Source organism: Erigeron canadensis, chromosome 3 (assembly GCF_010389155.1).
Source record: "Erigeron canadensis isolate Cc75 chromosome 3, C_canadensis_v1, whole genome shotgun sequence".
NCBI lineage: Eukaryota > Viridiplantae > Streptophyta > Magnoliopsida > Asterales > Asteraceae > Erigeron > Erigeron canadensis.
In genome coordinates this window covers 10,049,519-10,063,399 of record NC_057763.1, presented here as the reverse complement: position 1 = coordinate 10,063,399, position 13,881 = coordinate 10,049,519, and the positions used below count along the sequence as shown (strand labels likewise).

The 13,881-nt window shown below is 34.6% G+C and overlaps 2 protein-coding genes across 3 annotated transcripts; one reads left to right on the top strand and one right to left on the bottom strand.

Annotated features, from left to right (window-relative positions):
- Positions 1–5,416: 5,416 nt before the first annotated feature.
- Positions 5,417–7,406, top strand: LOC122590714 (UPF0415 protein C7orf25 homolog). 2 transcript variants are annotated; one of them, XM_043762894.1, is made up of 3 exons: positions 5,419–5,505; positions 5,655–5,695; positions 5,783–7,406. In XM_043762894.1, the coding sequence occupies exon 3, from the start codon at positions 5,791–5,793 to the stop codon at positions 7,168–7,170; it is 1,380 nt and encodes a 459-aa protein (XP_043618829.1). In that variant the 5' UTR covers positions 5,419–5,505; positions 5,655–5,695; positions 5,783–5,790; the 3' UTR covers positions 7,171–7,406. The 2 variants fall into 2 exon arrangements, with proteins under 2 accessions (XP_043618827.1, XP_043618829.1); XM_043762892.1 differs by having other exon boundaries at positions 5,417–5,505; positions 5,640–7,406.
- Positions 7,407–8,547: 1,141 nt separating this feature from the next.
- Positions 8,548–12,787, bottom strand: LOC122590713 (serine carboxypeptidase II-2-like). The gene is made up of 10 exons (XM_043762891.1): positions 12,310–12,787; positions 11,866–11,973; positions 11,679–11,774; positions 11,483–11,575; positions 11,255–11,340; positions 10,909–11,169; positions 10,376–10,509; positions 9,898–9,993; positions 9,710–9,815; positions 8,548–9,008 (listed from the first exon to the last, which is right to left on the bottom strand). Exons 1-10 carry the CDS (start codon positions 12,584–12,586, stop codon positions 8,814–8,816), a joined length of 1,452 nt encoding a protein of 483 aa, XP_043618826.1. The 5' UTR covers positions 12,587–12,787; the 3' UTR covers positions 8,548–8,813.
- Positions 12,788–13,881: the final 1,094 nt, after the last annotated feature.

Below are 13,881 nucleotides of genomic sequence, written 5' to 3'. Positions count from 1 at the left end.
TTCAAGTGAAACTTGAAACGATCTAAAAGGGATCATCCTGGTTTCTAAGAAAACTAAAACGATCTAAAAGAGATCGTTTTGGTTTCTCTTCAGAATTTCTCAACAACTTGTGTATTTTTCAAGAATTGAATTGACCAAAACCAATCCAAAGGATCAGTTAGCGACAATCAGTTCTTCACAACACAACCACACTTCTCAAAACGATCAAAATTTGAATCGTTTGACAATCCACAACACTGATATGAAAGTCGTCTTCAACCTCTGAACATGAACAACTCCATTGACGATATCTAAAACTTCAATTTCTTTTGATTTTCTGAGAATTGGAACATGAAACCACTTGCAAACAGTTTGTTTTCACCTCAGCAATGATCCGATTAACAAAATTTAGCTTATAACACAACAGAATCAAATCCCAAATTTTAGCGCCAAAAACTCAAAATCTAAACTTTTGTTCCAGATCGAATTTGAACACGAAACTTGAGAGGATTATGTTATTAACTATGAAGAATCGAACGGTGAACAAACATTTGTGATTTTATGTGATTTGAGATGTTAATTTTTGGATTTTCAGTAAAAAAAACGACGAACAGAAACAGGAAAAAAAATTAAAGGTGATTTTTGATGAAATGTGATTGAATTCAGTTATGGATAGAGATCAAAACGATGTTTTGCTCTGATACCAAATGTAATCAACATGATTTTATCAACCGAATTCACATCAACAATGGTGTTTGGTTAGTGTGTGTGTTCTTGGTGTTTGTGTGTGTGTTGAGAGAGAATTGGGATCAAGTGTGTGTTATTCAGGTGTAATGGTATGGAATGTATGTTAAGAGCTATGCTTATTATTATAATTTCTAAGAGATTGAGGGCTATTTATAGTCTAAACACATCAACTATGCTAATTATCACAATTAGCCTCTCAACCTTAGAAATTATCAACTCATGACTTAACTACGAGTAAGTCCATAACTTAAATTACAATGTATCACTATTTTTGGATTTCTAACACTATTTAGAGCTGATGTCCGACCAAGAATGGGTGCTGAGATCCATCTGGCAGAAAATCACGATAACTTCTCTAAGTTCCATGTCAAACTTTTCAGAGAAGGGAACTTTACTGATGAAAGAAAGGACACCTCAATCAGGGCTTTTGGGTGGTTAGAGTTAATAGAGATTGGGCTTTCATTCAGGGGTAAAGATGTCTCCCAGGATGTGAAATACTTTATGAAGAGGATTGGCAAGGAATGGATGAGGAAAGAGTTGATGGAGATGGAGCTGGGCTTAAGGACTTCTCTTACTTCGTCTTCATCTCCAGGTGTAAAGAGGAAGGCCACTGAAGAGCCATCTGGGCATGCTGAAAAGAAAAAGGCCTGACTCTGATATTGTACTTGTAGTTTTATTTTATGTTGATAAAATTGTAACTTTCCCCAGTTGATGTCTGTAAATATAATTTGCAATTCCTATTTTTCACAAGTACTTATCCAGATTAAGTCTAGAAATTAAAATGTACAAACTGGGAACACTGATGATCTATAAAGTGGCTCTCCAGAAATTTAAATTAGACTTAGTTAAATTTTTTTAAGGATTCTTCAAGCACAAACTTGTATAGATACAAGCTTGAAAATCCTTGCATAATTTCTAAACAAATAGGGGAAATTTGTTAGGTTCAGATTTACTGGACTCGCTCCAGACGTAACTACTGGAGCCCTCTGAAGATTTTTCCAGAAATTATGTGAAGACCAGTGAACAACTTACTTGTATAGAAATCTGGATTCCACCAGATTTGTTCACTGGACTCCACTACAGTCAAGATCTTTCCACTGAAGAACATTCTCACTGAAGTCGAAGACTAAGTCTGAAAAAAGAAGTCTGACAAATAGCGGAGCTCACTGGAAGACTTACCAGATCTCCTGACTGGAGCCTTTGTCAGTGTTCTAGACCTTACAAGTCTGAACACTGATTACGAGGAATTGACTTTATGCCTTTTCATGCCTTTAACCGGACAATCCATTTGTTTTTTTGTTAAAAGTCTTACACGCATGAAAAGGTGATTGGTTAATTAGAAGACAAGTCACTGTCTTGTGACTTTATTCTTGTACTTTAATCAATGCTTTTAAGGAATTAATGTAATTTCCTTAAATGCATGTAACCATATTTGTACGGCAAAAAGAATATTATATTTATTCTTTTTGCCTATAAATACCAAGTCACTTCCTCATCCAAATCACATAGTTTTGCAATTTGGTGCCTTTGCTCAAATACTCTCGATCTAAACAGTCATACTTCACAACTTTAAGTATTTCGATCAAAGAGTTTATTTAGCAAAGATTAGATCACTTGTATTTCATAGGTTGTTTAGATACTTACTTTGTAATATCTTGTTCCGCAACAACCTTGTATTTTATTTAACATCAATAAATAAAATACATTTGAAAATTACATTGTGTCTCACCATTTTCTTATTTGTCTATTTTTATATTGCTTAAGTACGTATTACGTTATATATATTCTTGCATTTGTATTAATCGTAATACTAGTCCAATCTAGTGCTTACTTGACATTTAATACTAGTCATCTCTAGTGATTACTTGACTTGTTATTCTACACTTGTGGGTTAAACCATCGAGTGAGGGACTTCACATGCTTAATGGGTTATATTGGTTATCGGGCTATATACCTTATTGGGCTAGGTGGGCCTACTGAATAATGGTTTTATGGGTTGGTTATTTGGGTCGGGTTAGCCCATTATGGTTAGTTCATTACATAGCCCATTACACAAACTATTAGTTCACTTCAAAATTTTCTGTTTCAATTCACATTTTTATGAAATGTTGGCTACTATTTTGTGGTCAAGATGAATTATTTGGACCTTCATAATTTTTACACAGTGACTAATATGTATCTATTATTTTTGTGAATTTTTGGTGAATTTTTAAGCATCGTTTACTATTCATAAAAATTCCATGAACTCAACCACTCAAGATTGTTGCTATTTGTGCAACCAAAACTTTTATAAAAGTTCAAGGTCTAACATAGCCTTCAAAAATCCCATGATTTTATTTTAGCTTCCCAACACATCAAATAGGATCCCCATAAAGTGAAAAGTTCTGAACTTTTACGGATTGAAATCTAAAAATCCATGAACATGACCCATTTTAAAGAATAAAAATTAGTTTGACCACTGTGCACTTAAAAATTCATAACATGGGTTTTTCTTCGTCTTTTAATCTGATTCCAGTGGGAGGTGAAACTCAACTCACCTGGTTACGTTTCATATTTTATGAGTTTCACCCAGTTCGTCCTTTTTGAACCACTTTTACACGTTCCAAGTTCAAATACAGATTCTGTGAACTTTCTTGATAACACAAAAGCATGTTTGCTTTATTTTAAATTACTCAACCACCTATTTTGGTAACCCCAATACATTTTCTTCATCCTATTTCATCCTTTAACACATAATTAGTGTTTTCTACAGATTTTACTCATATTCTTATAGATAAATCATTTGATGAAGGTGGTAAATGTATATTTGTGTTCTTGTGATTTTCGGTTGGTGATTTTTGTGCATAGTTTTGCCTTAAATATATATAATCCATATTTCTTGCAATATTTTTATAAAGTCCAGATTATTATACATATTTTAACATTCATATATATATATAAATTCATCAATTAAAAGATCCATCTTAAATCCCAAATCAAAATAGACCTAAACTAATGCAAATCTTATCATGCATACATTAAATCCATTATCTCTTGCATTCATAATTATTTCTTCTAGATCAATCTTTTAAATATGCATGCATGTGAAGATCTTGTGTTTTTAGTGATAAAAATGAAAGATAAAGAGAGTGATAATTAAAAGATTACAAGTTATCAACCTTTGAAAATCAAAACAAGAAGATTAAGAGTGTTGTTGGGTCTCCATTTTCTTGGCTGCCCTTGGAGTTGTTTATTGGCTGTAACAAGCTTGAAAAGAAAGGAAAATAAGCTACAAAATGAAGGAAAAGATGAAGAAGAATTAAAGGAACATGTTGGGTAGCCATTGATAATCAAGAACCAAAAGGAAGGAAGAAGATGGGACTTGTTTGCTCCTGTTTTCTGCTGCTGTTCGATCAGCCCCTTAGAGGGCTGATTTCGTGACCTTGTTGCCTCCAAATCGACTCCATGCTTCCACCATACATGACTTTAGTTGTTGGATGATCAATGGAACTTATTATTACACTAGATTAGTTAAATTTATGCTCCTTATTGCCTTGTTTGAATCGAAAAAGAGGAAGAAAAGTGCAGAATTTTTTTGGGAGTAGTTGGAGAGAGTTTTTGTCACATGTGTGTGTTTGAAATAAGATGTGAGAAGTATGGGGAAGGGGGAGCACGTGAATAAGGGTGTGGGGAGGTGTGGGGAGCTAGCTTATTGGATGATGGATGTGGTGGAAGGGTGGTGATTGGTTAGGAGAAGTGGTAGTGGTGTAAGAGCTTGAATTGGTACTAAAATAATGTCTAGATTCAAAATGAGGGTGATTTTGATCAAGTTATGTAGTAATGGTTTGATTATGTAAGTTTTATCTATACAAGTATTGAATTTGTAATTATATATGTATTCATGCATATATAGACATGTATTTGTGTTATGTGCAAAGTTAGCTGTTTCAAGGTATAAGTGTATGTATGTATGTCGTGTGTATATATATAAATATATCCATATATATGTGTTGACACTAAACTTCATAAATTTTTTTTGATTTATGTTTGAGTTGTTGATTATAATTTGGATACATAGAGATTTGTTTGTTGGAATGAATACTTATTAACTTGTTACTTTACATATATTTTTTTTTTGAAGTTGATTTGATTGATTATGGTTACATTCTTATAAGATCGTTATTATTTCTTCACTTTGATATTGTCTCATGTTTTGGCATTTCTAAGATAACTAGCTATCTTTGGGCATTCCCTTGAACCAGAGAGAATGTATCACTATGGCTTTATGTCTAGAAGACAAATTTTCTTAATAAACCTCTAGGTATAGATACCTAGATAAAATATAAGTAAGTTGTCCTAGTTGGAAATTGAGGGTTGTTACACTAACTTACTGTTGCAGAGCTTGTATCTTACCCTATGAATAGTGTACTTTTAGCGTTTGTACCTTATGCATATTAAGTTGTAAGAAATGAGTTGGTTTTTAGTAGGAAATTGAGAGTTGTTACACTGACTTACTGTTGCAGAGCTTGTACCTTACCCTATGAATAGTGTACTTTTAGCGTTTGTACTTTATGCATATTAAGTTGTAAGAAATGAGTTGGTTTTTAGTATAGGTCTTTTTTTTTTTTTTTGGTTTTGTTTCCTAACTCTTCCGCTCGACCTGACCCGACCCAATAACCAACCCTTTATAGTTGTCGGGACTGGAAACCATCTGATACTCTGTTTTCCCGAGTCCTTTTTGCGTTGCAGGGACGAAGGATATAACTATAAGTAGCAGATTATTTAAGTAGTTGATCTCTGGTTAGTTTAATTTTTCCCCCAAATTTACAATTATTGTTATTATTATTTCTTGAGTGCATTCATATTTCTGTTTATTTGATTGATTGAAAAGATGCTTTTCATTCAATTTTCCGCTTCATTAACTCAAACAACAGTCGTGTCGTTAACAGGTGATTATTGGCACCATTAAGAACACCATTAAAAACAACAGGTAGACGTGTTAAAGTCACGAAATTAAGTCATAACATTCATTAAGAACAATTTCAATATCCTTAGTTCAACTGTTTCTTGACACCAGGTCAGAAAATGGATGTAGATCACCAGGAGCATGAGAATTTAGTCACTTTAGGTGTAACAATTGAGGAAGCGAAAAAGAGATGTGAGGCTGTGATAGATACACTAGAAACTTTACACTTAAGTCACTCCTGCAAACATACTCTACTTAGGCTGATTCAGTCAGAGCTCGCTTTCCTGTCTCGTTTTTCATCAACTGATTCCGCTCCAGAATTCGAACCGTCCCCCATTTGTGTCAACATCGGTCATCTTGAGTCAGTGGTACATATTCTTCAGCATCCAAAGGTGTCTGGAGTGTCGCGTGTCTGCAAGAATATCCCGCTTCATTTGTCTATACGAAATGGGGGTGGTAATAGTGATTCGAAAGGGGCGCATGTTGATATAGTTTGCAGTTTTAATGGGAACCCCGTTTGGTTTATTGTATCGGATAGGAACCCCAAGTACATATCTTGGCATGGGCAACATGACTCTTCGAAAAACAAGGGTTTACAGGAAAGAGTTCAACTTCTTCTTGAGGTCGCTCATAATTCTGTATCATTGACACCCAGTTCGATAATATTTTTCTTCTCGAACGGGCTTGGTGGATTCACACGTGAGAAGTTTCATTCTGTATTTGGAGCCATTGATGTTAAGTCAAAGTTTTCTAATTTTGATGTTAATTTCTCCAAGGAGCTTGAAGGTGAGTGGCTAGATATCGTTGCAAGATCGTATCAAGAAGCATGTGTACTTGAGATCAAAGTCGATTGTTCTCAAGATGTTTCGAAAAATCCCCTTGTGGCTAACCCCTCTGTAAAAGTCAATGATGTCAATTTGGGTGGTTCTTTTGGTCATTTTATTTCACAAATGATCTTACCAAAAGGTCGAAATATAGATGGTGACTTGATCAACTTTGATACCACCGCTTTGATTGCTATCGTGTCTGGCATCAGTAACGGGAATACACAAAAGCTTTTGGCTACACCCGAGGATGAACTGAAAATCCGGTTTAAAGGGAACACCGGGTTTGTAATAGATCAGGTGATGTCTGAAATCGAGAAGCCAATACATGTAGACATAGGTAAGGTTATATCTGGGAGAATAGGTATCATATGTGAAAGTTCTTGTTCTGAGTTTAAGGAGCTGGTTTTGATGTGTGGAGGGGTTAATGAAAAGTTAAGGGCCAATCAGTTGATAGAACGTGTGGTAATTGTTCCAGATAGTCCTTCAGCACGTATGATGAGCCTTCCAACTACTAGAAAACTAGCTTTGAAAAACAAGATTGTTTTTGGCACAGGTGATTATTGGCATGCTCCAACATTGACTGCTAACATGGGTTTCGTGAGAGCTGTTTTACAGACAGGAATGTCTTTGTTTACATTTGAGCATAAACCACGGGCTCTGACAGGTGACTGAAGAAGGATTATGGAGAGGAAAGACCAGAGCAACAACAAATTTTGAGCGGCAATGATCAAGTTATGAATGCTACAATGGTAAATTGTACAAGTGCTTGATTCAAAGCTGTATTTTGATATGATTAATGGAGTGGTGTTGTACTGCTGTTTGGAGCTCTTTATGTAATATGCACCAGTAGTTTCCCTGTCTGTATTACTGCATTGGATTTTTTATTCTATTTTTTATTTTTATGGTTATTTTTTTGTTTTCCAAAAGTAAAATTATATTTATAATAATCTCGGAATACAGCTTTACAACCATCAAAAAATGGACATGCCCATTTTTGACTGGATACAAATTGGCTATACTATACTAAATTCGATTTACTCAATACTATCACATATTAATTCCAACTCTAAACATTTAGTAACACAGCAATCAGCCCTCACATAAGTGAAAACTGAGACAGTCCAGTTGACCTCCAATAGGTCAAAACCAATAAACATACCTGCTGCATACCTGAACAACCAAAACGAAAATTTCACAGATCTGATCTCCATGCTTATTGCTTTTAACCTATAAAAACCTGCAACAAAACAACCACAACAGCCATGATCCAACAACATTTTCTATCATATCAGCAACTTTAGCATTTGTACTAAGTTTTGCCAGTCACATAATGGACTTTCTTTACACCACATATTATCCCAAACAAAAGTGCTCTTCCCATTGCCCAACTTGCTTATACAATGCTATCTCCATTAAAAAAATTTCAAAGTATAGTCACCCATCTAGGAAAATTTGGCCTCAGGCCAAAGCCACAACTTCGTATTGTTTACTTGAAAAGTAGGTTGATCATCACATATACCTTCATTATACGGAAAAAAAAAAACTATCTGGCAGTTGTCCGAAGGCAAGGATTAAAACTGAAAATATGTTTTATGTGAATGACCTACTATCTTATGATCATTATATATACCTTGGATTATAACTCAAAATATGGTGTATCAGACAGAATGACGTACTGTCATATAATCATGAGTTGAGATAAATATCCGGTTTAAACATGCACAAACTTCAAATGGTCACCATTTTTGATTAGATAGAATTTTAGGATGTGTTAACGGCCTATGGAATGCACATGACTTGTATGCAAACAATCTATATGGTGATTCTGCACAAACTAAACCTAAGATGATTTTCTATTAAAAATCCATAACCAATAGGCAATAAGTGAGCCTGTTTGGTCCCTCCTAACGGGTATAAAACCGCGTTTGTATCTGCTTTTGTTAGAATCTGCTTTTGTTAGAATATCTGAGACAATGTTGCTTTTTTGACTACTGATACAAAAGCTGATTCCAGTCTATGTTAACATTTCTTGTTATTTAAGACTTTTGGTTGATCAGCAACGTATTTTGTACTTAATGAGCATTGGCATCATATGAAAACATGAACATACGTTACTGGGGTACAAGTAAAACCCAAGAAGATGTAAAAACCATCATGATACTACTTTCATGGCAGATAACCTACAAAGTTCATCTACTGTTTCGTGTAAGACTGACACTAAATGCTCTTCCGAAATCAGAAATCATAGTCGGAACATTTATTTGTAACTGGTGTCAAGGCCATGCTTGGGAAGGATAAAAAGATGTGCAGCATCTTCAAAAGCCAGTAAGTTCTTCTGAAGCTGAAGTTTTAGACTCGATCAGTTGTTCATATGATGCCAGGGAGGTTCCCGCTAAGAAAGACTTAATGAGGGTGAGTGCTTGCTTCGGTTTATGCAAAGGTACCTCATGCCCAGCTCCTCTAACTGTTACAAAAGTCAACCCTTCATACTTCTGAGTCCATCCTCCAACCTATTTAAAAAAATTTATACTGGACATTAGTATCATGAGTCATGACACACATTCTCTTCCTTTTGAGTCAAAGGGAAATATAAAACCAACTGGACCCACACTTATGATGTGAGATATAGAGGTGGCCAAATGATGGGGTTGGGCAAAGGGTCAAGACAGGATCTGGAAAACATGGGTAACTTTTTTTATGGGTTGACCTGAAATACTTTTGGTCCAACTTTGATCATTTAACTTTAACTAGTTAGTCTCATATCTATTCGAATAATCACCATTTTCTAATTAAAAAATTTTGATAATTTAATATATAAAATTTACACTTGGAAAACATCTGACCCATTACCTATTAACCAACAATTCAATTTAACCCGTCTGACCGATTGAATATTCCAAATCGACCTATGTTTCGATCAAATAATTTACCTCCAGTGAGGCAATGAGACCATATATATGAGGTTCAGTCTGTCAGATTACAGGTAGTCTCGTGTAGCCCAAATAGCTCACACATGCAACCTCACGTGGACCACACAGGTCATATAAAGTCCATACTAAGCGGGTATAGATAATACAAAGCAAACAGTGTGCCATGATCCATACATACCATATCAGACACACAAAGGTGAATAACTATCATGTGGGGCTCACACCGTAATAACAATAACCAGATTTTTGTGTATATATTCAGGCATGATGGATAAAATTACCTCGCCATCTTCATACCAGGCCCGCCATGGGCTGATTGTCGTAAGGTTGAGAGCATCTATGCTATAACGTGTAGAAGCAGTTGGAATCACTGCATCAGTGTCACCACTATAACAACATAAAAAATAATTAAAAATTAAATAACCAGTAGTAATTACTTTTTGAAAGTTGTGAGTGAAGTATCAAGAACCTGAACATCCAAATGCGAATTCCTGCACTTATGAGTTCTTGGTAGACATCGAGCACAGATATAGGAGAATCTTGCCAGTACGCCCCTACAACACCGCTGCACAACAAAATCGCAGTTGTTATCACAAAACATCATGCTAATATGGAAATTTTAAGATACGTATACCATGATTTTGGAACTAAACAACCTACTTTTCAACGATTTAATTCATCAGAACTTGTTATATGTATACATGATATGATATCATGAGTACAAAAATGTTATTAAATTCCTTGAAATTCTATCAAATTTGATGTTGAAAAGTACGTGAACAATGAAATGTCATGATTAACACTTCAAATCTGTACTTACCCAAATATGTACAATCACATTTTCATTTGGTATTACACGCAAAAATGGACAAAACAAAATAGGACCATACTATGCAACATTATGTGATGGTAAGTGGTAGACTATATCAAAAAAATAGATATGGTACCTGCAGGTTTCCCAGGCTCTTGATGTATTAGTGTGATACACATGAAGTGCATTTTGAACCTCGGGTGAATTGAAGTACACAATGGAGTGTTGTTCAGTGCAGGGATCATAACTCTGCCCAATATGCCCGACATTCTGTCATACATAAATTTAGTCCATCAAAAATTTAAATAGTGTACGTCAAACCCACTACCTGTTTATAAAAAGCCTTGCTAATATATCTTTCTTCTGCATTTAGAAAAATGATATGCTTTTAGTTATGATATACATTCTTTATCACTATACTGTGTCCATCTAGGTCTCGTCAAATATAGCTTGTTGACATGGATAATATATCCATATCTGGAACATGCTATACTTGATTAATGTCATTATCATATGCATCTAATAGAATTTGACATGGATCATCTAGATATAGTAAGATCACATTCAACATGTATGCCGTCAATTTAAATCCCCATATTTAGTACCTCTTTAACATTATAAACCTTATATATGCATAGTTAATGTCATTCTCAAAAAAGAAAGACTCACATGCCATCTTCTCAGAAACCGCTTGGTGACACCATTGGCAGAGCAAGTAGGAGTAAAAATGCTATAAGGATCGATATTGCCCATTTCTTGATAAACAATATCAGTTATCTGGTCACACTCTCGTGAGGGGTGAATAAACGACTCCTTGTCACATAACTCGTTGGCTTTCTTGTATGTTTGGTCGGAAATTATACCAGAGGCCCAAAGAAATTGGAACAGACCAACATGATCACTATAATCATCCGTTAGGGCATTCCCAACCTGCATTGTATTATTCTATCTTTTAACAACTGTAGATAAAAGTAGTAAAGGCAAACAAAAAAGTTGGTCACAGAGAAATCCATACCATGTAACCCTTGATATTGATTGGACTTCCAGGGTTTGCTTTGTTATACCTTACAATGGCTTGGCTTAATTGAGGAACATAGTGTCCTGGGAAAATTCAAACAAATCAAATTACCATTAATGTGTTCAATTAATATCTTCATAATCAGTAGTAATTGCTATGAACTCCAACGTAGTTAGATATTTTCTTGAAAACTTTAACACAGAACATGTATATTTTATGACTTACCTGCATAGCTCTCGCCTGTTAGATAGAAATCCCTTCCTTTATATTGAGGAAACCTTTCAAGCCAATTCAATAGAAATTGAAGTGAATCCGCAGCTGCAACACATTCGTATAAATCAAGAGACGTGATAGACATTATAATGGTACATACACACGAACGTTTATGTGTGTGTGTAATATTAAAGGTTTGAAGTTATACCAGTTCTTTTATCCCCATTGCTTCTAATATCTGAAGAAGTATTGGAGTAAGAATAGCCAACTCCAGCAGGTGCATCAAGAAACAATAAATTTGCAGCTGAAAATCATTAGCAATTCTCAATAAACTTTTCGATTAACAAACTCATACTAAATTTAGTAACACAGAAAAGCATCATATAAACTCCCACCATTGTTCCAAGAATATGGATTCAAGTAAACAGACTTTCCATCTGCGTTAACATGAAACGGCCCAACTTCTTCAGCCATCCCAAATGCAACCGATGAACATCCAGGCCCTAAGTTTTTGACAAGCAACCAAAATTATAATTACGCTAAACTTTTCTATCAAAGTAAGCACGAACAATCTACTGATATTGTTTGAAATTCAACCCGGTCGCCTCAAGGGTCTCCTATCACTGGCCCCAAGCCTCAAACCAGCTATGCTAAACATCATTGTCATCTACTTTCTATAACTAACCACGATCATTCAGCACATAAAAAGTAAACAAATACTGAGAGTAGTGAAGAAGTACACTTTATCAGAAGAGCACCTAATGATTCACTAAATACAATCAAGCCAACAACTTAAGTAGAGTAAAAGGCCAAAAGGGTATTTGGGATTTGGATTATACCTCCATTAAGCCAAAGAACAAGAGGCTTAGAAGCAGGATCTTGAGAAGCTTCGGTCAACCAGTAAAACAAAGCTCTGCCATTTTCTTGATTAACAGTAACATAACCTGCATACTGTTCAAAGTCAACATTGAAATTTTGACCAGGTAAGTTTGTTACTATGTCTAGCTTCTGTTGTGTTATTGGGTCTGTTGCCGTTGGATATTCAGATACAGATACAGATACTTTGCATTTAACTGATACTAAAAACATAACAAAACCCCATTTCCAAAATGACATTTTTTTGTTCTTTTTCTTGTTATCCTATGTATTGTGGAAAATGGAAATGCAAGTGAAGATTGTTTGATTGCACCAAGGTGGGCTTTATTATATATAAAAAGGTAGGATAGTGGAGGTGATGTATTTTGCTTTAGATTGCACCATAACTTTTTTGGGTTGTTAGTTTGTTGGGATATTAGAAAACATGTATGTTTTTTTTTTTTTTTCTTAAATAAAAATAAAAAATAAGATGTGTATGATAACTTTCTGTTGAGGAAAAGATGATGGCTGTGTCACACTTTAACTTCATTCCAACCTAATCTGTTTATCACTTTGGTTTGAGCCTTAACTCTTTAAGGCCGGTGCTCATAAAGAGGAAGTCATCATGACTTTTTCAATACTACATCAGAATCACACTATTTTTCAGGATTTCATGCCTATAAAGCAAGCTTCTTAAAACTTTTTGGTCACATTATCAAATAGTTTACCATTTATTTTTTTTTAAATATATTTAACCAAACTATATATTTAACATTAAAATACACATTTATTTAAAAAACACATTAAAAAAAGACACAACATTTATTTAAAAAAAAATACAACACAAGTAAACATTACGTTCCTAATACAATAAAACATAGCGAAAACTTATTGAAAACACACGAAGCAATACGAAACACAACTAAACAAACTACTCGTCGTCTTCATCGTCACTGTAAGTCCCAATTCAAGAGATGGTACTCTATTGGATACACCTCTATGTCAATAGTGGAGTTTCTTTGCAATCTGTTCACCAGATCTGGACTCGACCAGTTGGGGTGAACAGTATACCAGGTTATCTGGATGGTGTACTTATTAAGGTGACAAAGTAAATAAGTAAATACAAAGCAATAATAAATTAACTTGTAAAGTAAATGGTGAGACAATATGTATTTTTCATATGTATTTTATTTATGATTATAAAAAAAATAAAAAGGTTGATGCGGAACCAAGATATTACAAGTATGTAAATATCCTAACAACCTATGAAATACAATTGATCTATAACTTGGAAATTCCCTTGTCAATCGAAACACTTAGAATTGTGAAATATTCCTTTTTGCGATTAAGAGAATATCGCACAAGCACACCAATGTAATGCAAGTGTAATTGCAAAGACTTGTATTCTTGTGTTGTGCAATGGCTTCTATTTATAGGCAAAGGTTGACATTGGGAATGTCAACTTTGCCGTACAAATATGGTTGAGAGCATTTAAGGATGTATGAACTTTTCCTTGAAAATGCTAAATAAAGTATGTCAGAGTGAATACTTTATCC